General features: G+C 37.3%; 1 protein-coding gene across 6 annotated transcripts in view; it reads right to left on the bottom strand.

The window, feature by feature from the left end:
* COL12A1 (collagen type XII alpha 1 chain) overlaps positions 1–26,275 on the bottom strand; it is a 104,541-nt gene that overhangs the window by 41,427 nt on the left and 36,839 nt on the right. For 5 of the 6 annotated variants that reach the window (XM_064447796.1, XM_064447797.1, XM_064447793.1 and 2 more), the window contains 23 exons: positions 24,654–24,920; positions 22,160–22,352; positions 21,330–21,451; positions 18,571–18,720; positions 18,365–18,484; positions 17,649–17,813; positions 17,312–17,458; positions 16,526–16,665; positions 15,184–15,313; positions 14,002–14,147; positions 13,595–13,724; positions 12,647–12,786; positions 11,753–11,882; positions 10,197–10,336; positions 9,794–9,926; positions 9,675–9,701; positions 9,221–9,363; positions 6,673–6,802; positions 5,647–5,786; positions 4,408–4,537; positions 3,627–3,769; positions 2,471–2,600; positions 1,424–1,566 (listed from right to left, as the gene is read on the bottom strand). In XM_064447796.1, the coding sequence (XP_064303866.1) occupies positions 1,424–1,566; positions 2,471–2,600; positions 3,627–3,769; positions 4,408–4,537; positions 5,647–5,786; positions 6,673–6,802; positions 9,221–9,363; positions 9,675–9,701; positions 9,794–9,926; positions 10,197–10,336; positions 11,753–11,882; positions 12,647–12,786; positions 13,595–13,724; positions 14,002–14,147; positions 15,184–15,313; positions 16,526–16,665; positions 17,312–17,458; positions 17,649–17,813; positions 18,365–18,484; positions 18,571–18,720; positions 21,330–21,451; positions 22,160–22,352; positions 24,654–24,920 (3,239 nt within the window). The remainder of the gene's footprint in view (positions 1–1,423; positions 1,567–2,470; positions 2,601–3,626; positions 3,770–4,407; positions 4,538–5,646; positions 5,787–6,672; positions 6,803–9,220; positions 9,364–9,674; positions 9,702–9,793; positions 9,927–10,196; positions 10,337–11,752; positions 11,883–12,646; positions 12,787–13,594; positions 13,725–14,001; positions 14,148–15,183; positions 15,314–16,525; positions 16,666–17,311; positions 17,459–17,648; positions 17,814–18,364; positions 18,485–18,570; positions 18,721–21,329; positions 21,452–22,159; positions 22,353–24,653; positions 24,921–26,275) is intronic. The other variant, XM_064447798.1, reaches the window with a different exon arrangement.

Raw genomic sequence — 26,275 nt, 5'->3', positions numbered from 1 at the left:
GTAACTCAGGATATCTTAAGGGTTATAGCCTATAAACAATTATCAGTATTTGTTATTTTAAATTATAAAACACTGTGATCAGCAAAAAAAGATAAATCAAATTGACTCTTCAGTCTCTACCCTTACATCAGACTGATATGCTGCAGTTCCTCACCAAAATTTCAGTACTGTCCCCTCATAGAAAGGAAAAACTCATGATGTTGTGTTTGGAGACAGAACAGGAGAGGAAAAAGCTCCTAAAATGGGGATGGAAGTCAAAGTCATTCAAGCTACTCATCAGTTTCATATCTGCCTTGTCATTATCCTCATCTTAGGATATAATTTTCTTGGCAGAAACAACAGTCTGAGAAGGAAACTTTAAATATTTCGATATATAAAAATGTGCATCTTTATGTGTCCCTCAATCTCCTCAACTTCCTGGTGCAGCCATGCCCTGTTGCTCCCTTCGAATGAAAAGGTAGGTATAATCCAAAAAGGGACACTGCTCCATAAAATGGCCATAAAGCACTGAAACTATGGAAAGTAACTTGAGGCATCTATCTCAAAAGCATGTTCCAGTAAAAATTTTCTATTTTTACTTGATTAAAAAATTCAGTTGTTTGAGATTTGCTATTTTTTATGAAATGTCCAATGTTTTCTGCAGAGAAGACATGTGTGTTGAGAAATATGTGTCCTGATTAACCAGTCCAGTAGGGAATTTTCAACCACTGAATTTTCAGCATGCCCTATATAATAATATATAAACAGTAATAGCATTTAAATAGCGCTCTATACATATTACATTTTAGCTGGTGACAGTCAGCAGGAGTTCTGCCACTGAGCTCTATAGGATCTGACTTTGGATTTGCTATAAACGCTCAGAGAATTTTATAAGCATCAGATTAACCTGTGTTATCATTAAGCTGCAGGAAATTAAACACAAACACTAACAATTCATACTGAACCTCACAAAAGCAAGTTAGATGCTGAATCAAAGTTACCATTGCTTTTTTATTAAACTCTGCCAACTTTCTTCAATTTATAAAATGCAGATTTATGTTTATTCTGTTTCTTAGCACCCTGACTTCATAATGCATAGAGTACGAATTAATAGACAGCTATCCACTGTAGCACAATGTTTGAACTAAATGGCAGGAAGCAGGTTCTACTCAGAATATTCTGATTAATGTGTGACTCACATCTTTGACATTATTTTACACACAAGTCTGTTCATTAACTGTACATGTTCTGTGACTTTGAGAAAAAAAAAAAAACACAAACAAACCCACAACCATGTCATACAAACCATGGCTTCTCAGCATTAACAATGACCGAAGAACCCACAGAGCATGCAGAGTGTACTACATGTAAAACGAGTGTCTTTGGTTTTCTGTGGCCTAAACTTAGAACACCTCAGTGCTTACTAAGGAATTACAGAACTTACATATTCATCAATAGGGTCTCCCACAGTGGGTGAATAAATGATTCTGTACTGCTGGACTGGCCCATCAGCGTGGTCCCATTGTACAGAAAGGCTGTTTGTGGTCTCATCAAACACTCTCACATTCCTTGGACCACTGCGAGGCACTAAAGAAAGAAAATACAGAAGGTTTACAGAGCATGATTCTTCCAGTTCAGTGTTGCTCCCACTGATTCAAATGCTGCCCTGAAGCCAAAGCTTTGGGCCCTCTCTCAAACCCTGAATAAACAAATACAGGTATATTTAGTGTTAAAAAGAAATAGAGCCTTAACTGGAGGAACTGAAACAGTATGGAAGGGAGAGAACATCAGAGGGATGTGCAAAGTGAGCACCTGCATACATTCTGCTTCTCAGACTCTTGCAGACAAGTATATCTATTGCCTGTCATATGTGCAAGTTTTAGATGAATATGGGGATTTAACAGAGAAAACATAGAAGAGGCAAAAAAGAAGTGACTTATTATTGCCATAGACAGTTTCTTTACACATTATTTCTAGAATGAATTTTAAAGAAGCAAGCATAAGCCAACCAAGTGCCCACAGGCTAAGCTGTAGCAAGGAGGTTTTGGTGTTTAGGCATCTCCTGCAAAAAAACAAACATCTGGGGACGTTGACATATACAATTAGCGTGTAAAACAGAAGCACTTTTTTTTTCTATTGACAGCAAATTTTACCCATTTTGATGTTCTATTTTTATTTTCCAAAAGTCAAATTGCTATTTCTCTGTAATGATATTTTAAAGAACAGCTTTTAAACTCTAAAAATTTCATATTAGGCTTATTTCACAAATGAAAATTACTTTGGTGATCATGCGTGTACCACAACTGCCAGGCAAGAGAGAAAAGATCCCTTCCATGGAGGCCTATAACTGCTTCAGCTATAACTCAGATGCATTGATCTCAGAGTTGCACTGAATGGCTTACACTGTTTGTGATTGTAACCAATTTTTACAAATTCTTCACACACTAATTTTGACATATATTTCACAAAGGAAGAACTGACTGCCTCTTACATGTTCTTCCTTGTGCTTGGCTTGGATTTCCTTCTCCATCTGCATACAGAGCTATAACATTTATTGAGTAAGCAGTGTCAGGAGTCAAGCGCTCCAGCATCACATCACGAGTGTTGCCAGGTACCACAATCTAAAACAGAAGCAAAAGGCATCTATATTAAAAAAAGCTTCAGGTTATACCATTACTCATTATAATGAACAATTTGAATGAAATATAGAAAAATTGGGAACATGACCATGCTGCACATTTTCCAAGAATAACAATACAAGTTTAAAATAACATTGATAAAATTCAAGAGCAGGTGCAAAAAAAAAATGACAAATACATAAGGAGCTCTTATTCTGCAAATGGAATTGTTATTTTTTACATTTTACATAAAAACAGTTCAGAAAAAAAAAAGAAACATTCAGGAACAGAAACCAAAAAAGCAAATTTTGTCACGGTGTACTGACATATAAAGGACATTTTCTAACAGGTACTAATAGACAGGTTCCCACTCATGTGTGAAGTAATATGCAGTTTCACTTTACAGATTAAAATGATTCATTAAAAATTCTTACACTTCTTTACATAAAAACATATTAATCTGTATAAGTACAATACGGGTGTACATTTTGTGTGGGTACATTCACAGGCTTAGCTCTAAAATTGCACCTATTTCTACACAAATCCAAGAACTCATACTTCACATCTAGAGGGCAAACTTTTAGCCATATCCAGACTTCACCGCTCACCAAGACCTACTTAAACACTAATGATTTGGGGTAAAGAGAAACTTTAGTGGTAAAATCACATAAACTTGGCATATGGTTTCATAATTAAACACTTCCTAATAAATATTGGTTGTTTCCTTCTCTCTTTTTTTAAAAAAAAGAAAAGGTTTCATTTTAGCTCATCTTTACTTGCAGTATGATAAAGGATACTCAATCGTCAATCCTCAGTTTTAAATGGGAGAGTCTTATCTCTTATTTCTTTTATTTCACCAAATTAAGCATTTATTTACAATGGACTAAATACCTATAGACATAGTGTTTTCAGCAGGGACACTCCTGGGCAGACAGTGCCCCAAGTTCATTATTATTATTCTACATTCATCGAAGGAAGCAATATCCTTCACACACTTTTAAGGAATAGTATAAAAAGTAAATTACTTACAGATTCTGATGGCCTTGGGCCAGACAGTGGAGAGTAATTAATTCTATATTGTTGTACTGGACCTGGAGCAGGTTCCCATCGGACATTCATGCTATTTGGTGTGGGATTGTAAACTTGAATGTTTCTCGGTGTTCCTCTCTCCACTAGATCAAGAACAATTTAAATTAAGTTTTACGAAGTTGCTTACATAATTTCCAATTCTACTTGAATTTACAAGAGTGCTCAAAGGAAGCTGAGAAGCACATCAGCCCAAGATAAACATATTACTTCTGTTATCCCAAAATCTACAAATCTAAGAACCTCATTGATTAGTCTTTATAAACATCCCTGCCAGGGAGCAAAGATGTACTCTGCTGCAAATTGAAGGTATGTTCATAACACTTTGTTACCCTATTGTTGATCAGATAGGTATGAAAAGTAGCCACAAACTACACATATTAGCTCATGCAGACATTAGGAGCTCAAACTCCCTGGAAAATTGCTGCTGGCACTACAATTAAAATTTTACTGTTTTTTGGAAATAAACAATAAGTTCACTGCACAACATAAGAGCTGAGCTTGCCTGAGATAAATGGACTGAAAGGCTCCACCCAAATAAGCAAAGAACACAGAATAAGTTCCAGAGCTCCAACCATAACCAAGCAGGTAAGCAGAGTTTCTTACACTTATGTTTTAGCTTTGGGGAAAAAAACTTCCACATTTGATGTAAAATCAATTTCTAATGACCTGAGCCACTCACAAAAAATCCTAACATTTTCTTGAAAACTACTATTTCACTTACAAGTTCTTCCAGTGTCAGAGGCACGTCCACCATCCCCCTCTGGGAAAACTGGAACCACAGTTACAGTGTAAGGTGTGTTGGGTTCAAGAGTCCTGAGGATGACATAGTTTGTGTTTCCTGGCACTGTGGTCTACAGATTTAAAAAGAAAGGTAAGGGCATGACATTTATATAAATATGCAAAAAAAAATTAAGCTTCTTTTAGATCTCCCTTACTCTTCCACCACACCTCATTTCTAGACTGAATGTGATAAAAACTTTACAAAAGGTGAAGCTTGAAGTAACAGGGTTCATGATATCTTCTGGAATTAGCTTTCAAGAAGGTTCTGTCTTGGACTTACCAAAAATAGTTGTTAACCCCTACACTCTCCTATACAATCCCTTACAGCTATCTTCACTTTTGGGTCCAGATCCTGTTCTACTAGTAACAGTAGCAGAATCTGCAGTGATCTCTTTAATAACTACTATTTAGCAACTCAGAGGCATTAAAAGGTCACTTTCTAAATAAAAAAAAAAACATTATGTAACACTACAACATGCTAATGACAAGAAGTAATGAGCAGCTCATGTTAGAAAGTAAAACTCTACACCATTTAAGAATATTTATCATCAATCGATCTCTAGGTGCTATTGAAACAGTGGCAATTCATATACTCGTCATTTCACAGGCACATCAAATTGTACAGATGTGGAAAAAGAAACACAAGTGAGAAAGAATAATACTTTCCCAGTCTGCAATAAGGGTTCCCATTTTCAGGAATGTTTAGCTCTTTAGCAGTTAAGTAATTTTAGGAGATTAGAATAAGACACCTATGTGGATTTTTCTGCTTTTCACAGATATTATCCTGGCTGACTGCCCACAGTTACATGACTTCTTAGCAGTAAAAATGGGTAGAAAGTAGGTCTGCTGACTTTATAGCCTTTTGTACATCCTGAAGTCAGCTTTACATTCACACGTACCACCCTAAGAATAAACAAACAAAAAATTGTGTGTGATATTAAATCCCTGTGCTAAGGACTAATCATTGAAGATCTACTATATAAAACCAAACATCTGTAATACATATGGGAGTAACTGACTTTCATGGAGGTGCTCTGCATTTTCTCCAGGTAGCTATGAACAGAAAAAAAGCCAGTGCATAGGTAAACAAGACCCACTTCACTCAACATTATTTCTCTCACTAGCACCATGAGCTGCAATTTACCCGAGACAGTTAGTGAGATCCACACAAACTATTTACCATTTCTTCTGCGCCTCCAGCTGTAGGTCCATAAAACACTTTATACTGGCGAGGACTTCCTTCTGCATGATCCCATCGAACATTCAGAGTACTGGTGGTTGGGTCATAAACTAGCAAGTTTTTCACAGTAGTGAGAGGTTCTGAAACAGATCAATGAGCTGTCAGAAATGTGGAGCCACATTCTCTCACCTGTGATGTAGATCATGTCTATGCAATGTATCATTAGGAAACTTAAAAAAACAACAGGTTTGACTGCTTAAGTTAAATGTTGTTTGTCTTCATTAATAAAACACATCAGCCTCATCCAACAACATAAGGAATGCTAAATATAGTAAGAAAAATTTCTTTCTGGATGCTATTTTAGAATTATACAATGAGATCATTAGGATTGTTTTCCTCACTCCTCACCAAACACATTGCTATGTCTCACTTTCTACTGTAGGCTCAAAAGTAAACTAAGTACAAATTTATTAATAAAAGTATAGTTAAATAACTAATTAATTAAAAATAGTGAATTGGTTTTTATGCCTGAAGTGCCTCTGGTAGCAAATCAGTCAGTGCGTTCTATAGCAGGATCAGAACAATGCTATCAACATAAAATGGTAGAGTCTGAAAGTGCATTCTGTAAAGGTCAGCCTCTGAACTGAAAGTGCTGACAGGAAAGCAGTAAACTTACACTTAACAGCACATATACGATTCACATGTCTCCAGACTCTTTAAGGTGCTTACTAAATTGTGGCATAAGACAATTAAACAGACTAAAATGAGGAAGAAGTTCCATAGTAGCATTAGGGTTTCTCTCAGCCATAAAAGCTGGGCATCCAGTCTAAGGTAGTGGTCCAGGGTTTCTCTGCAGCTAGTAGACTGGCAGGCCTTCTTACTTTAGACACTTGAAACCCATCAAAGTACAAATTACAAATACAGATGGGATGAATTTCACCACAAGAAATTTTTCTCAGCTAATTTGAAAAGCAACACATCAATATCATTTCGCATCTAATAAGAAGATCTCAAGAAGTTACTTACTGGTTCTGCCTCGTCCTGTCATTCGCCCCCCTTCACCATCTGCGTACATTGATGACACAGTAATAGCATATGGTGTGTCAGGCTGCAGCTTCTGTATCACCACACTGTTCTGCCGCCCTCCAACCATAGTCTGCAGTAAAATGAAAGAAAAATATTAAAATCCCTTTTATGCTGCCCCTTTTAAGCTTGCTGTTGTAGTGAAGAATGTAAGCATTTGATGCAGAGTGGAAAACACTGATATTTCATATGCTGCAATGCTCTTGTGACTGACACTGACAGTAGACATAGAACAATAATAATATTTAGTAAATACTCCTCTTAGCAAGTTTAGACAGAGTCCAGTTACACAAAGCTAGTATTCTTTAAGAGCTCCAAACTTGCATATAACCACAATTATACATCAACTGCCGGTTCTGTGCCAGCACAGGGCTGTTTCTCCACATTGCCTCTGACTACATCATATTCAAGTCAATAAGAGTCTTTTATGCATTTTGACAGACTTTGAATTGGGCTCCTTATGCTCCATTCTCAGGTAGAATGCAAACATGGAATAAATTACAACACACTGAAGATCTCTAATGTAGATTTGATACAATATCAACATTGTCTCTCCTTGATTTCAAAAATTTTACAGCATGATACTTCAGCTTCTAAAATACCTCTGTTAAGAGTCTAAAATCATTGTATATCTTTCATTTAAATTTTTCTTTTACATATAATGCTGTGATCATCATTTCCACCAAGGAAAACGTTTACAGCGCACTGAGAATAATACTTAGATCTTCAGCATTTGTGAATCATGAGCTTTTTGGGTTTTAATTGTGTGAAATTACACTTGCTGAAGGGCATCCTTTGTAGTTTTAAGACTATCTGTGCATTTTCAAAGCCTATTCGGCTAATACGTTTGTCATAACACTTAAAAGATTCTGATGATGAAGAACTGATAGTGAGCAAGCATTTACACATCTTCACATTTCATAGAGTAGATTATTTTAGCTTTACAAGGAAACTTTCTGTTTGTACTCAAGTGTACAAAGCTCAGTTCAAAGCATAAATGCTTTTAGCATCACATATGGCCTCCATATTTTAGTATCTGTTTGCCTTTCAAAACCTGACCCTAAATGATCATGATGGTCTCTAGAGTTTGGTGTGCAGTTTTTGCAGTTGTCTTCAAATCACCAGTGTTCTTTCTTGGTGCTGAGGCCATTAAATGTCAGACAGAGAAATAAAAACTTCTAGAAATTCTATTTTAAAAATTTCAGTGGGGACCCTGCTATTGTCTACCCAGCAACTGCAGTTTAATCAAATATCACAGTAACAAAAAAAGCAGACAAGGAATTACCATCATATGGCTGAGAATTATTTGCAGACAGACATTAAAATGCCATGAACAGAGCATGAGTGTTCTGTGCGCTTTCCTCAAAAAGAGGTGTCTTCTCTGACTGTCATTACTGGACTCTATCCAGCTGTGAACAATTAAGTCTATTTTGTCTATTCTTTGCACAAATTTCAACAGAATGCCCATAATTCTTTTTTACTCCAGTACCAGCAATTAATTACAGATATTAATTAACTGCTATTCCTTCTACTTCTAGTGATTTCTGACTAAACTTGCATTCAACTACTCAATTTGTACAACAGTTCGATTACCTCAACACAAATGCATGTTGTTCAGAAGAGAGTAAAAACGGGTGCGTAAGTATCTAACTGATTCTAAAGTAAACGTTCCTAGATACACTTATGAACATGTGTGATCTCCAATTACAGGAACAAGCTAAATGAGTGTGGTTTTCATCTGAGACTGTTCCTGTGAGTCAGTAACCACAACAGCTTCGCTCTGCAGAACAGGGCATTTTTAAGTAGCACACATTTCTGATAAACAGACATTCCCAGGCTGTGTTGCGTAGGCTGCCAGTAGTCAACACAGCTCTTGCTGACAATGCAGGGAAAGCTGGCTGATCATACAGCACTGGCTCTCTCTATCATTACAGCTGCTCAGTCATATTAAAACACACTAAAATACCTTAAACACTTCCCTAGCATATCTTTCACATGGATTTGTTTTTGCAAATGCTGCTTCTGCACGGTTATTCTCTCCCTAGTATGGTAAGAGACAGTCTCAACTGTCCACACTGTGTTCCACAGCAAAGTCCTTCTGACAGCCCATGAAACACACTACAAGTGTACTAGTCACGGTAGTTCATGTTATTAATTGTTGTGATACCTATATATCTGTGACTCGTAGTCTCATGTGCTTGTTCCTGAACATATTTTAACTTTATTCTAGTTATATCTAGAGATTATATGATTTCAAGGAAACAGGCTGTATCCAAAGCTACTTTTGCTCCATAAAAAGCATTCTATCTTGATTTGAAAGGGGAGAAAGAAAAAGGAGGGAATACATATTTATTCACTACAAATATAAATCTTCACCTAAAAGTAGATTAATATATACACTGTTGTGCTTTGAAAATAAATTAATCTAATGGATTTCTTTGCAGAACTCTCATTTAAGGTTTAATAACTACATCACTTCAAAATTAGTTACCGACTGTTCAGGGCCATCGCCACTGATAGGCTGGTAAATGATCCTGTATCTCTGCACTCGACCACTGGCAGGATCCCACTTCACAGTCAAACTGTGTGAAGTTGCATTGTACACCTGAAGGTTTCGTGGGCCACTCTTTGGGGCTGAGAAATGTAATAAAGAAAAGAATACATATGTAATTCAAGCAAAAGGTAGGGACAAACACTTCATTCATACTTTTAGGGCTGCATGAATGCCTGACCAAGAACAGAAGGTATTAAGTGCAAGACAACATAAACTGTAATGTTTGTTAACTAATAAACATGTGGTAATCTAGTGTTTAGTGTTCTTCTAAATACACAATAATATTTATTACATGATGTCAGCTTTTTAATGTCAACACTCTTCACAGTTTGGAAAAAGATAGCTATGAGTTTTCTTTAATAATACCATGCCTGGAAATTCAGATTCTTACCTTGTGTGGTGATAGGTACCAAGGGTACTAGAAAAAAGTAGAAAGAGTTGTCAGAATTTTTGTATGTGTATGCCTTCTGATTTAATAACTATGAATAACAACATGCCAAAACTACTTACGTGTTCGTTCACTGCCGATGAGATCATCACTTTCTGATTCATCAGGATAGATGGCAGTAATTGAGACATCATATAATGTATCTGGATTCAAATTTTCAAAGATCAAACTATTCTCATCCCTATTTAAGATAGTCTTGTGGAGAAATTAAAAAAAGGTAAAATAAATAAATAAATAGAAACCAAAACAAATAAACAGAGAATGGGATATAACTGAGTGACATTTCACACAGTAACATCACTATAAGTGGCTGTAACTATGTGTTCTACACCTTCTCACTGAATTTCCCTTGAGCATAACAATGGCTTGCAAGTTACAGGCAATTTCATAATTACATTTCTGATTTTAAAAACATACCCATTGAGAGACTGCCCACAAAATCTTATGGAGAGTATCTCCTCTTACCTCCTGTTTTTCTGGTCTTCCATAGGGACCCCAGGTTATTCTATATAGAGAGACATCTGGAGCTCCATGATCCCACGTTCCTCTGAAACTATTCGTGGTTATGTCTGTGATTCTGAGATTGACTGGTGCTGGCACAGGCTCTATTATTAGAAAAGGAAAAGTATTCCACAAAGTGTAACTACAAAATAAATACAGTTAAACCAAGGAATTACTCAGACAATTTAGAAGATTATGTAGAATATTCATCTCTCAGTTCCCATGGTTCTAATGACTACAATAAAATGCTTTAGTATTACCCAGGCCACCTACACAAAGCGAATCATCTTTCATAAGGTCACATCACCAGGTCATCACAAGATAAAACAGAAGTAGCTTTACTGACCTCAGTAGAGGTCCCAACTCACATACCTACTCACAACAGATTAAGTCCTAGCTCTTTCATTTTGGAGTTAGAAGGAGTGATTATGAACTCACACACGTAAAGGTCAAGCTCCTGCACGAGTTTCTCCCAGATCTTAAAATTCTTTATATAAGCCAAGTCAGTCATGACTGAATTACACCACTTATTTAGAAAGAATTCACAGAGGTTAACTGAAGGTTAAGGAGGCAAAATATTATAGCCACCAGAAAGAAACTCATAAATAGGTAAAACCAGAGAATTAAACTAAAAATAATTTCTTTGTCAGAGCTTTCCTCTTTTTCTTTACACACACATTCACACAAAACCACAGCTATAGAAAAAGGCTAGCACAAAAGCAAGCAAAAAGAATCTCACACACATTTTTAAATACACTAGGCTACAAAATGAAAAATTGAGAAGGAAAAAAAGAGAGAGAGCACGTGCATGTTTTTTCTGTATTTTTCACGCCAGAGTGAGGGCCAGTGATAAGATAGCATTGCTCACTTCTATTGTAGCTCTTCTGGTTAGCTGTCTTCGTAAATCATAAACCTAGATCAGGATGAGGGCTCCCCTCATATTACCTTTCTCCTTTCAGTCTGTCACTTCTCTTGCATGGAGATTGGCTCTTACCATTTGTGCAACACCACTTCCTTGCCTCTGTTTGTTGAGATTACTCAAATGCTGCCTTTATGAATCTCTAAAAGTACAGGTTGTTTTAGTATTCCATGGCACAAAAATTCTCTTGGATCAGAAGCAAGATCATGCCTCTCTAATCCTCAAGCATATGCCCCAGTTTCCTACTTACTTTCCTAGATTCCTGCATAGACTTGCTAAACCTTTCCTCTGCCCTCATATTTTCATACTAATTCTACCCCTGCACTCCCCGTCCAGCTTCTAAGCACAAAAAATTTTGCTTCAGTTGCTGGTCTGTCACCTCGCTGCAGACTGCAGGGTCAGTGTTTACTGCAGCGAGGCACTGAACTCATCTAAGATTCCCAGGGATTATTATATTGCAAATAATGCTAAAAATGCAAGTAAAATATTTCTCAGGTTAAATTACAGTTCCACCTAAACCCAGTAATGTATTGCAACACACACAACTTAAATAGAAGAAAAGGCAAAAATAACCACATGAAGTGTTATTAGGAAAACTTACGAGTGACAGCTTCTGCATTTATCGGTAGGGATTCCCCTTCATCATACACAGCAACAACTTTTACATTATACAGTGTTTGGGAGGAAAGGCCAGAGAGTGTAGTACTGGTTTTCAGTCTGTCGATTTCCACCTAGGAATAAAAATAGTGACTTGCGAATTGTAAATTGCTCTATTTCTGACTCTGCACTCTATTAAACAGCAGAAATTCTTGTACTGTAAAAGAGAAAAGTATTCCACACTGAATTTTGTCATATTCCCCTAAAATTACACCTGAATACTGAGTGCTATCTACTAACTCCCTTGCAAAGCATAATGTCTGAGATAATAGTACTACTTGCAGATCTTTCTCTGCTTGATTCTTTTGGAAATGAGGATGCAGGCTGCATCTCCAGAAAGCTCTCATTCTCTTACAAAAACACATTTAATCCTCCAAGAGCTGATTTCTTCCTAGTGGCGCAATTATGGAAAGCTTGAACATAACTCAAAAGCATCTCTAACAATGCTCACACGTATTCTGACAGTGCACAAAGGGGCTAACATACCTTTACTCCACAATCCTGTCCTCCTGATTGTAAGCTGCTCTTAGAGCTTGGCAAGATAACACTTAGGCAGAGAGCAGAAACCGCTATTTATCAAAGCACAGGAAAATTCTCCAGTCAGTTTGAGGATTTTCCCTCTCTGGAGGAGGAGGAAGAGGGAGCACACAAAGAAATCTATCTTGTGCTTATTCAGTTTCCTAGAAATCAGTACCCTTTCCTGACTGCAGTCACCATGAACTGATGTTCTTTATTCTCAGTGTTGGCTTATAATACTACTTTTAATACTATTTTAGTAACCTAGCTCCTCAACATAAAACCGTCTTCTAGTACTTTCAAAAATGTTCCTGTTATTTACCTCCTTTCCATCAGCTTCATCAGCTATTTTGTATCTTAGGATATATTTTCGAACTTTCCCTGGGGCAGGATCCCAAAGGACATTCATGCTGCTGTGAGTAACATCCTGAATTGTTAAGCCTCTGGGTCCAGGCAAAGGTACTGTAGAAATAATGACAGTAGCAAGTGAAAATGCTAGTCACGACAGAGGTATAAGTCTCTCACAGAAGGAATTAAATTCTTTTCATGCATTTCATTGAAATGGAGGCAATAATTTCCTGGGAAGTTCATTGGTCTGGCCATTAGACGAGACAGTTTAGGAACTTATTGTCCCAGCGATGAGCAAAATAGCTATAAACTATGGTAGCTTCACCTTTGTAAATTATGAGCACAACAATTTTAGAAGTATCAGTGCTTAAGATCATAACTTTTGGTTACAACAACGACTTCTCATGTACGGTTAAGGGTTTAACATTTTTCAAGAATGTACAAATAACCATACTACATGCATCTAGTCCAGAAATATGCCTCTGCCAGTAAGAAATGTTCAAGGAAAGATTTTTAAAGAAACATATAAAAAAGGAAGCCATGTTTAGATCATTTTTTTTCTTGATATGGCATGTTTCCTCAGCATTTTCTACACTTAAAAAGAATGTCCGAATCTGGGAACAAGGTTTAAGTTAATGCAAGCAAAATCAAGGCCTGCTAAAAACATTATAACCTCAAGATTGTCAAGCCAACTTCCTTCATTACTGAAGGAAAATACCCTTTTGCTCCTCTTTCAATAGTTGGTCCCTTTTTATTGAAATTGCTTTTAAGATCTTTTGAAATATATGTGTTAGAAAATGCATAAAACATGGAAAAGATGGTCTTCTAAACAAAACAGAATATATAAAAATTGTTGAATCACATAAAAATAAAACTAAATGTTGCTGAAGCAATAACTAAGCAAAAATCGAGGTGTCCATACATGTCACTTCCTGGGTGGTGAGTGGGTCACTTGTGATATCACCAAACAATACATAAGCTGTTAAAGTGTATTCAGTATTGGGAATGAGATCTACCAGCTGCACCTCATTCACTGATGGTCCAACACGCATCTGCACATGAAAAATAACACACCATGTTTAAAAACTGAAGAAAGCAATGGCAGAAAAGCAAGCAATGATTTAACTTCAAGGGAATTTTGTTTGTGAGATTCACAGTATATTTACAGCTTCCTGACTGATGTCATTGTATATAAATAATATCCCAGTAAGTTCACCACACTTTAACAAGTACATGCCAGTCTCTTTTGCCTATTATGATAGATCAAGAAAATCTACCAGTTTTTCTTAATTTATTTTTGGTATAGGAAATGAAGAAAAATTCTCTTACCTCTTTCTCTGTGGTTGGGACTGTGGCATTCACAGGTTCATATGTTAACAAATAACCAGTAGCTCCATCAAGAGGTTCCCACCTCACTCGCATGGAAGTTGATCCAATGTCATAAACATTTAAGTTTCTAACTGAAGAGATTGGCACTGTCAAATAAAAAATATGTATTAATTAATTTCCTTCACCTTCTTAATCTTTCATATTTCGCATCACAGGTAGTACCACTGAGAATATTGCACATGGGAATTAGGGTACTTTCCAAGTAGTGATCTGCAAGTAGTGGTATTTTAAGTGGTACTTAGTTTAAGAATGAGGTAATGGTCATCACATTTTGAATGTGCCACAGATTTGCTATACACACAGCTAAAACTACCTGCACTGGAACACTCGAATATTCTAAAAAGCAACATTGACTCACATGAATGTTCTAATAGGAAACAACACGACTGGTTTGGGATCTGCACTTGTAAAAGGATTTTTTGTACTTTCTTCTTGTTTTCCGTGTTTCTCAAATGATTACATGAACATCAAAAATTACCACAGACTTCATAAAAATCATGCACATACTTTAAGGGTTTATGACAAGCCTAATAGAAAACAACCAAAGTGAAAAGAACACCTAACATCAAATAGTCTTAAAGAAGCAGGAAAGTCACCCTATGTTGCATTCAGCATAAATATACCTAAAATCAATTATGGAGACATCTAATAGCAGAAACACAGCTAAGTTATGTCTCATAGAAGTGATGTAATTGTATTGAACTGGCTTTTTGCTAATCTTATGAAATTAGAATGAATTTCTATAGTATTCTGGCTGCTAGTAGCAGGAATTAATTATGTAGCATAAAAATGAAAGAGCACATGTTTGTCTATGATCAGATTTCAGGAGTTTATAAACTCTGTCTTGTAAATCACATTTGTTGCTCTAGTCTTGTACAGTCATGCTTTATAAGCCTGGAAAGAAGCTGGGACAAACATTTTTTACCACACTGCAGTTTCATTTTGTTAAAGTTTTCCAGCCAAGATCTGAATAGCCAGTGTAACGCAACACAGTGTGGTCATTCAAATTAAAAATTTTGTTTCCTCTAAGAAGAAAGCCCATAGTACTAAAGTTCTACTAGACAGTTCCCCAGATGCCAAACTGGCTGTTAACAAGTTATTCAAGTTCCATTTCTAACTTACAAGTTGTTTCCATGCCGATTAGAGGTTCACTACTTTCATCTTCTACCACAGAAAACACGTTCACAACATATTCTGTTTCAGGTTTCAGATCTTTCAGAACTGTTGTTGTTTCCATCCTACTTACATAAAACTACATAAAAAAGAAGCAGTGTTAACCACTGTACAACAAATGCATTTGTAATCTTATCTCTAAGAAAAAAAAATCCCTTGTGAAACTCTTCAGAAATCAATGGCATGGAACTAAAAATAAGTATGGTCTTAATCATCCCTGTATTTTGTCTGACAGTACACCATTATTTTTGCAAAGCAAGCTGTAGGGAAACCTCAGACAGACACTTGTTTTCAATAAAGTTGGATATACCTAGCGGCACTCGCTGTGCCTCCTGCTTTCACGCATGGTTTACACTTTTATACTAGTCAGCAACATAAAGAAAGTGCCAGGGATGTAAGTTACCACTTTGGAAAAAAGTTTTGAACACCCAGGATAACCTAGATGGTTACAGCCCATGGAATTAAGAACACCTTGCAGAACAGAAATGCCATCAAGCAGTGAAGTTATAAAGTCAGTTTGCACTGGAATGACTGCTCCAACCTTAATCAAAGGCCAAATCCTGAGGTCATGATTTACTAAGACTAAATTCTCCATGAGTCAAATCTGAGTTAAGATTTAAAAGCCACATTCAGAGATGGGAAGTTCAGAGCTAGGAACACAGAGGTGCCTAACTTCATTCTCCTAAATACAGTCCCGTCTGGTTGAAGAGAGTGATAAGCAATTCTTATTGCCTAGAATCAAGGGTTGCTAGTTACTGGCTCTCTGTGTACAGAAGTAATAACCACAAGATGAGTTTGACCCTGTGCATTAAACAGTTTGGAGGATATGCTTAGGGACAGATTCAAAGTACCATCATACAATGTTAATCTAAGCACTACCTCCCAACCTGTGTCACTCACTATCTTTTTTCCTATTAACAAGAAAATGTGCTAAAAGGACAGTGAGCCTACCCATGTGTTTGCTCAGAAAATTACTACTACAGACTTATTTAAACCAATATATAACAGTGGAATATGAACAGAAAGGAATTACTCAAAATGCCAGTCAACTGTTTCTAAGAAATACATTTTACTCCTGGATTCATGATTTTAAAACAACCAAAATCATCTTGATACTCTTACTTTTTGTGATTTTGTGTATCATTTACCAAGGCATGATACTCCTGACCTTGGGAGCCTTTTTTCATTTACTGTTATACCATCCACAGCACAAACTTCAGAATTACATTACTGTGATGTGGAAGTCCAAGGTTATTATGGACAATGATAGAGATGAACATACAGTACTAACCTGCTGAGGGCTACCTCCAGAGGTAGGGTAATATTCAACTCTGTATCTATCAACACTCTCAGGAGGTGGACTCCATCTCAGTCTGAAAGAACGAGGTGTCACTTCTGAAATAACTAGGTTAGAGGGAGGTGGCAAATCACCTACAAGTGGAAGCAAATTTAAAAATTATTAATTTATCTTATATCATCAAGAATAAAAACATGAGACAAAAAAATTGCTTAGGAAAAAAAAAAAGGACTTCAGGTACTTGCTTATGTTTCTGTTTCCTCAGGAATTTCTAGAACAACTGTGTGAAGAGATAGCTCACCATCACACCCTCAAGACTAGACAAGCTCCCTATCATTCCCACTCCACCTTCAACACCAGTGTTTCACTGGAGAGTCATCAGCTAACATTACTGTTTTTCCATGTCAGGCTTTGCTTGTGGGCTGTCAGACATTAATACTTGAGCAGGGCTGCTGAAATTGTCCTTATTGGATGAGTATCATAAAAGAACATGCCACAATGAGCAAAAAGGTGACACAATGAGCAACACAGTTCTTGATTCTGGGAGAAAAGAAGGCGCATCCAGCCATGTCAAGCTGTGCTAGGTATAACAGAGTCATTGTTGAAAGGAAAGGAAGAACCCCTGCAGGGTAGTCCAGGTGGTCTGTACAATTTCCTCACACCAGCAGCTGAAAAAACAGCCCAGGGCTACACAGTGTTCCCAGTAAGTAATAAAAAGGAATTAGCAGTGCAAGCACGTAAATGGAAAAAAGGATGAATTTGACTGAAAATGTGATATACCTGGACCTTTCACACTGTTACACAGATTTGTGGTTACATCATCAACAATGCTAGCCAGGAAGGAGAAATCTGCAACATTGTAAGCATGGATGTCGTCTGGATCCGTTGCAATCTGCTTCAATTCATTTTCATCTGCATTTTTAATACCTTAAAGAGAAGACATGAAAACGGAACTTGTTAGAAATGATGGCCGTGAAACACAATGCTATGAACTTAAGTCCCTAAATGCATTCTTTGAATACCCTTTTAGGTACTTATGCATGTTGCCACTTCCCTGTGCATTTAGCAGATGGGCAGGAGGGGGTTGGCACGGGCCATAGCTTCATATAATACTTACCAATTGCATAAAGTTCCACTCCCTCATCTCTGAGTCTTCTTGAAGGGGTGACTACATCATCCTGTGATTTGCCATCAGTGATGAGAACACCAATTTTGCGAGATCTGGGCCTTAAGCCTGCATCTTGTTTGAAATTGTTTTTTAAGATGAAATCCAAGGCCATTCCTAGCATGATACAAAGAAGGTAACCATCACTTTAAACTATTTCCACATAGTAGAAATTGCAAAGGAAAGTATTTCATCCTAGTGATTTCACTCTGACATCATTCCACAATTTACTTCCTTCTGGAAGCACTCAGAATCCAGTTGCATCCCATCATCTAGACTTACCAGCAACTGATACTATTTCAGCCCTTTCAAAGTCTCTAAACTCTTATCTTTTACACATCACCCTCCTATCTGACCTCCTCTAGCCTCACTTCTGGGTATGCATCTTGTCTTCATGCCAACCCTGACATGGAACTGCCTTTTCTGCCTCTCATATGTTCAACAGCAACCCAAGCTCTTCATCACCCAAACTCTCCTCCATCACTTTTCTCCAGATTTGCACTGAGTTTATATATCTACACGCTATGCCTGTTCTTTTCCAAACATACTGAATTGAACTGTAAGGCCCTTTCATCATGGGCAAATTTGAGCTCACTGAACAATACTGGGGTCAGCTACTAGAATTATTTTTACTGGAGCTTAAGGAAAACCCTGACAGCATGACACACCTGTTAGAGTATTGCCTCCTTTGTATGGTAAGTTGGCTACAGCCTCTAACAAAGCCTGTTTGGTTCGGTAAGCATTGAGATTCCATTCTGTCCTGGGATCGCCGCTATACTGTGCAAGACCTGGGAAAAAAAGCCATTATTGCTCAGTTATTAGGTGGCTTTGAAGCAGTTATGTGTCATTTTCTCTCCAACATATGAGGACTTACCAATCTGTACTTTGTCAGGACCAATATCAAAAACTTCAACTATACGGGCGATGAAGTTCCTGATAGTTTTAAAATTTGGCCGCCCAATACTCCATGAGCCATCCACCAGCAGCACAATATCAGCTTCTGCTCTGGTTCTACATTCTAAACCTGCCGTGTCAACCAGAAAAATATAACCTTAGCATGATAGCTTTCTTTCCCCATCCTTTTATGTGACATATGTCATGAGTTGGCTTCCAAAACAGCTCTAGTTTTACTCACTGGCACTCTGTCAAGTATGACCTATTTGTGAACGTTATTCACACTAGTCACTGGTTCCATGGCAAAAGCTGTATAAATTTCTTCATGTATGTTTCCTTTTATAAATAAGACTTCACAAATGTCAAGGCCAGTGCTCTTCTCTATAGTCATGTCATTATCTCTTTTGGTCTTTAAAGATTATTGCTAACTTGATTTCAGAGGTTTTGAAAAACACTACTAAGCTAGCCACTGACATGGCAGTGAGCATTATCAGATTATCCAAATTTACAGTATTTTAGTCTATCATGGTTGGCTAAACTACTGCTTAATTTTCAACTATGTAATAGTGGAATTAATAACATATATTACAACCACTTTCAGATAAATATAATTTCTGAATTTTCAGGGGAAAAAGACATAGTAATACAGGTGGTATAGAAGTTTGCACATCCAGGAAGGAAAGAACAAAATTTAAAGAAGATACACAAACATAAACACAAGTCAAGAGATAGAGAGGGGACAAGAACAAACATTTATATAAAGCTGCAATGTTCTGAAAAGGTAGGAAGTTATTTCAGATATCTTCATTTTACAAATTACAGAATAAAACACGCATCATATTGTTTTTATCACAAGGAAAATGACAAAATATTTATACAAAACAGACAGAAACAATTATTTCATCCATAGCCATTTGAAAAAAAAAAAATCCTTGCTCTCTCTCTTTTCCTGTAGATTGTGTTACCAGCTGCAAATTTTCTGGCTTCCTGCCATCAGAGCTTCTGGTCTTTATATGGAAGAAATCCCATTGAGAAAAATCAGCCACACTCATCACAGTTGAAAGATATTGTGATTTCATATATGTTCCACATAATTGATCCAACACTGTAGACTCATGAATATAACTATTCCATGTACCTGGGGGTTAAAAGCATGATCCTCTTCTGCATAGAAAATATAGATCTAGTCTTTAGTCAGGACAATAAAATCAGTTGGGAGTAGGGGTTAAGTAAAACCATGTTAGTTCAAAAAATTGCATGCATAACTTTAATATGGAAGTTAAAGTTAGCTTCATGTACAATATAAAAGTTAAACTATTTTGACTTTTATTTTTCTTTCAACTACCATAGTTCCCCACATGGAAAATTCTAGCAAAGGCACCAGGCCTAGGGTGATTTTTTACCCCCTATTAATAAATAATGTACTATTACATTTACAGTCCCAGGTATAAAATTCATTTTTCACATTAACCATGACTCAAATCCATGCATTAGTAAAACTAATTAGCTTAAAGAATATAACGCTGAAGACAGAAATGACAGCTGCTGTAATAAAAAATACCAAACTACTCCTGGTGCAATTATTTTTCTGCCAGACTTATTACATCTTTACTCTAATGTCACTGTTGGCCTGTTGTGTAGTTTTTCTCAGTTTTATCCTCTTGTATTAGGCAGAGTGGGACAACAATTAATTAAGATGTTTCTAAAAATTTTGTCAATAAAGTTACACAAAGTGAATATTTTTTACACAGCCCAGTGTGGAAACAAGGTATCAAAGAGGTTAAGAGTTAAGAATATGGAGTCAGCTGTCAGAAACTGGTTTTTCTTTATTTAACTCTGAAAGGCCTGCAGTTACATTCTTTCTCCTCACCAAATCCTCTCTGATGGTTATACAAGTCTTAAAATGGCAGAGGAGAAATGTATACTTGGCTATTAAGAAGCAAAGATCTCCTTCTTTATGATTTCCATGAAGGAGGACAGAACCCTGAAACTCTTTTCATCCAATATTAATTGAGAGTATGGTAGGCACAACTATCAGCATGCAGAAGACCATTAACTACACCAAGGGAGCTGCTTTCATAACATTCATAGAAACTTTGACTGGAAGGTTTAGCTACATAGGGAGAAACTCCCAAACAAATACTGGACATCACTCAGCAATTGCATTTCTGAACTAAGTCTCCTCCTTCTATAGTTAAAAGAAAAGACTAAATAATGGTTATGTTGCGTATTAACTCAAATAATACACAATAACTCTGGGACATTCCCAACTATGACCTTTGTTCATTATACCATCTTAGTCTTAAAAGGAAAAGTTGCCATAAAAGGATAAGTGAAGGGCTAAAGATCTGCTTAAAATTCTTTGTTCTACTCCTGTGAACACCCCTGTAGATGAGCCATGATCTCTGTTCAAGAATTTGACCTTATGTGATTTAACACAGATGTGGATGGTTTGAAAATGCAACACAGATGGCTTTGAGTAATCAGCAAAACATGGGTTGACTGTGTTATCATCATCATAAGATCATCTAAAGGGTGCAGAGGACTAGAATTGTGAACTGGGACACACTTACTGGTCATTTCAGACCAGAGGTTATGTCATCACAGTAGGGAGTACACTGAATCCTGCAAATAAATATTTATGTGCATTAGAAAAATTATAAGGGAACACTGGCAAACTTTTGGTCTTTTTTTATCCAAAAGCCAAGGCTGCCTTTTCTTCAATTCAGTCATGTTTACCTCTAGATAAAAATGGTTCCGAAGTAGTATCTGAAAGGGTGGTCATCTCTTGTCCAACCAGAGGGCTGCTCTCTCCTCCTTCAAACATTCCAAAAACATTCACCTTATAGGTAGTTCCTGCCCTGCAATAGTTAAACAAATGTATTGTAACTAAAGTCACTTGGCTAGCTAAACGCTGACACTTCACTTACAGAGAAAAATCCCCCAGGGAAACAAAGGTGCTGAAATGTGAAGCCCAGACTAGCTCTTCAACAAGACAGTGAAGTACTGACAATTTAAAAGCTGATTCTAGATTCTATACTTAAATTTATAGCCTTCTTCATTCAAGTAATTTAAGACTAATAAAGACTCATATAATAATTAATGATCCTATTTTTAATATATTTATTACTTTTGCATTACAGATTTTGACATGGTCTGAGGCCTACTTTATAAGTCCAGACCTCTCAGAAAATAAACCAACAACTAAAGTAGGCTTTTTTTAACATGAGGTAAGGAACTTTTGGGAGGAAACTTTAGAAATCCCAACTTTCTCCAGTGTCCCATTAGCTTTCTTATATGTGAAATGCAGAACACAGCCTCTGCCCACATCTTTGCCTCCTTCAGTTCCTGTGAGAATACCACAAGTGATGTGAATAATCTCAGAAAGAGCCCTGCCAGGTGCCTTTCAGAGACTGCATAACAAGATCCTCATAGCTTATTGACAAAATTACTTTCTTACTTACAGTAGATTTTGCCAGGCATTTCAATCCCAGATCATGATTAAACAAAACCCTAAGCAAAAGTTATTAAAAGAAAAAAAAGAAAAAGAAATGAATTGTTATCCATACCTAAGCTCCTCCAATACCACTGTGCTGTCATACGGCCCCACTATTAATTCTCCAAGATTCCCATCTTCTTCAGTAGGGTGGAAAGTTACTTTGTACCCCTTCACTCGCCCGGGGGCTGGCTCCCAGGTTACTCGGAAACTTGACATAGTTGAATCAGAAGTTCTTAGATTCCGAGGTGGCTTGAAGGGAGAGGCTGCAAGGATTGGAAAAAAGGATTTAAATCAGGTCTGGTTTTGGAAAAAAATCAACAAGTATGCTTTTATATAAAATCTATATGCAAACTCAGTATTAGTGGCAGCCCTAAACTCTTTGTGCCTTTCCATTGAAATAAAGACAAGTATCAATAGGTGAAAAGTGAGATTCATTTTACCTAACTTTAGCTATCTAACAAATAGGTATGTGGGCTAAGTTTGTTATCAAGGTTCTCTCTACAGTCAATGGACTGGAATATAGATAGCAATTCATCTCACCTATCTTAAACATCCATCTGATTTTACAATAAATGTTGACAATAGGTGGACTCACCACCATCGGTCTTTCTGTCTATTAATTATAGAGTAGCCCTCTCTCTTTTAAATGGCAACAACTAGGTGAGCCATATAGACCGAAAGAGAGAAATGGAAGCAACTTCTTCCCAAACCAACACTGAAAAAATCAGAATTTACTGCAGGCAAAAGTCACACCCCACCAGCACTCAGTCACCAATACCACTTCTCAGGCTGCTCCCTCAGAGCTCTGGATCCCACAGGTCAGAGCATGGAGAGGATGAAAGCAAGGACCCTTTTGTAGACAAGGTCCTGCCAACAGTCTTCTCCCTTTACATGCTCAGGGCCTGGCAGCTTGAGCAACCTCACCAACCGCAGGTGTAGCAGTATGTCAAAAAATAATTCTTCAGAAGAGTGCTAGCCAAATAGCTTGAGGGTTTCAGGTCAAGAGCAATTTCCTCTGAAGACTAATCGCTACCCAGTGCAGGTCAGTCCTCACAGAGAGACAGACAGACAGAGTGGTTAACAAGCCTGCTGCTAGCTTCTACATCACTTTTGCTTTTGTGTAAATCTAACACGCAGTCATAAAAAACATTGCAGCAGTGTAGTCTTAAAGTTGCAAAAATGGGAATTATAGCAAACAAAAAGTCACGACTACAGCTTTGGAGTGAAAAGGTGGAGGGGAAAATAAAGTGTTTGTCTTATCCCTGTGCTAGGCAATTGTCTAGCTATAGCTGAAAGATCATAAACATCCTCAGATTGTGAATTCTGCTGAGAAACAGTAGATACACTCTCACTCACAAGGAAAAATACAGCCTCTCTGCCTCATCTCCCATGATACTCCTCCCTGAATTATCATGACAGCTTCAACTAACAAGATCACTCAGGCTCCACTTGCTTCCAAAAAGCGATTACCACCACAATCATTTACACTGAAAGCACAGAGGCGTATCCATATCAAGATGAACAGGTCAAAAATCAAATGCAGCTGGATGATCTGAGATTTATTTCGGTATAATTGGTCAGGAGCTGATCAAGTTTTCCTGATTCCTCTACATCAACCACATTTTAATTTAAAAGAACTCTTCCTTCAGTAACTGAGGTGCAAATATGTCCACTGTTCGGAGACTTCTTTTTTACTTCCTGTCATCATTCAATGTGACATATGTTCAGAGAACAGAGAATGGCATGAAGTATTTAAAGTGTACCTCAGTGAATGGCACTAGTCTCACATAGGTAGAAATATCTTGAAAAAAATTCTCTTTTGATAACGGCTGTCTATCTATGGAAGTAGAAAACTGACGCTAAATCTGGTGGTTTTCATCTGGATAGCAAGAGAACATTTCCTTACAAAATGAAAGACCAGCATCAGAAGCATACTAAAGGCAGAGTAGAAAATGAGTTTTGTTTTTACCACAAAAATCCTCTCACCAGGACTTAATAAATGTTTTAGAGTTTAGGTTTCTGAGAGAAGACAGCTTGTCTAAAAGACTACAGTCTCTGAGGTCAGGCTTCCACTGATGACTCTTCAAAATCATCCCCTCCCCCTTTTTATTACCTCAGGTTTTCCACAGAAAATATGGTGACCAAATAAGACAAATCTAAGTAACAGGATGATGGGTAGCTATTTAATTGATACCCAGGACCAAAAGGCAAATTATGAAACAACTGACAACGCTTGATTAAGCAGGCTGTTGATATATGTCTACCTCACAAAACACCTTGTTTTAACTTCTGATGGCAGTGTTTCAAAACAAGTCCAGTATTTTCATCCAGGTTTTACCCGATATTTACACCATCAATATCTACACCAAAAAGCTGTGCTCAGGCTATGCCGTAGTGAAGTTTCCAACAAAACAAACTCTCTTCTCAACCTCTAACATTTTCTTCAATTTGCCTGTTAATTCATGACCATGGCAGACCCCACCATACTTTTCTGTGTATCATGATTATTAATTTTAAGCGCAAGACTTCAATTATCAAATCCTGTACAAGCTTGTGATACATACCTGTTGTTCCTTCTGCTTTCCTTGATTTTCCTTGTCCAAAATCATAAATTGGAACAACGCTGAGGTCATATGTAGTTCGCGGCTTAAGTCGCTTTAACACTATGCTTGTAGCAGGAGCATTTACTTTTCCAAACATCTGTCTTCCTCCACTCCGTGGCCGGTAGTACACACGATAAGACAAGACTTTCCCAGGTGAAGGCTGCCATGTAACTCTCATTGTATTTTCTGTCTCGTTGTCTACTGTCACAGTCCTGGCATTTGGTGACACTTTTCAGTGTAAAAATATGGATAAATGTTTACTTTGTCACATAAAGATATGTTCAAATGCACGCATACAAAATTCATACTGCTGTATTAAAAAAAAAAATGCCCTCTTTAAAATTACTTTATTTGATTGTGGGGAATCTCACAGACTATTGTTAAATTATTTTTTAATTGTAATGGACTAAACAAGCATAAGTGTACTTTCCACTACAGAGGAAAAAAAGGAAGTATAAATTACATGATGACACAGTATAATTGGGAGTTTTACTTAGCCACACTTTTCAGTAATCTGTTAAGTAATGGATTCAGCATTCTCAAATGAAAGTGCTAAATTATAAAGCCATTGTTTTTTATGAACATGATATCCTACAGAGTTAAGACTTTCTAAGTTTTGAGCTTACAGATCTGATAAGGTACTGATAAATATCTAAATAGCTGGGTGTTGGGCTCCATACAAACTACCCTGCATACAGTGGTGAGTGATTTTCCAAGCATTTGGAAAGTCACTCACCGCTGTTTGCAGGATAGTGTATGTGCTGAAATAAGCACATAGACTAATAAAGCATTTTCTCTACAAATTGCAGAACTCGGCTTCTAAGAGATATTTTCCAGACTGTACAAATGTTACAAATGATCTGAAGTGAACTGAAAGGTATGTAATGCTGGCTGTCAGCCGGAATAAGCCATCTAGGTTTTGGCAAAACAGAACCTTCATGGCATGCCAGAATCGGTCAGTATTTCATCACATGGTAAGGTAGGCTTTGCAGTCCCAGGAACTGAGAATTTCTAATTGTGTTTGCAACAGAAAGATGCAATGTTAGTTAGTCTCAGGTCTGGGTCTACTGACAGGCCTGACAGCAAGTTCCCTCGGGCAGCACATTAAGAGAAGCAACAAGTGATACACCTAAGCTGCCTACTTAGCCTGGAAAAGGCTGGACAGCTAATGCCGCAGTTCTTGAAGACAGAAGGAAGATGTGGGACAGCAGTCTGCTTTGACTCTGGAGAGTCAGCTCTTACCAATGGCAGCAATCACTACTCTTCCGAGATCTTAAGAGCAACTATACTGGGTCAAGAAGAAAGGTTAATGTAGTTCAGCAGCCTGCCTCCAGCAGTAGTCAAAACAGATGCTTAGGAAAGAGTACAAGAACGTGTAAACACAGGTGATGCTTGCCCAGAGCACTCCCTCAGGCTTTGTCTTCACATGGCCCCTTTAGGCAAACAACAGAAACATCAAGGCTGATCCAGGGCATCCCTTCATTCATTCCATCTCCTCCACTTGCCAGTTCTTGCTATACAGCAACAAGCTACCCCTGGCCTCTCAATGATTTTACTCTGCCTACACTGCAGGAGAGGCTTGA

The sequence above is a fragment of the Phalacrocorax carbo genome, chromosome 3 (assembly GCF_963921805.1).
Source record: "Phalacrocorax carbo chromosome 3, bPhaCar2.1, whole genome shotgun sequence".
In the NCBI taxonomy this organism is placed as follows: Eukaryota; Metazoa; Chordata; class Aves; order Suliformes; family Phalacrocoracidae; genus Phalacrocorax; species Phalacrocorax carbo.
This window is presented reverse-complemented; position numbering and strand designations above follow the sequence as displayed.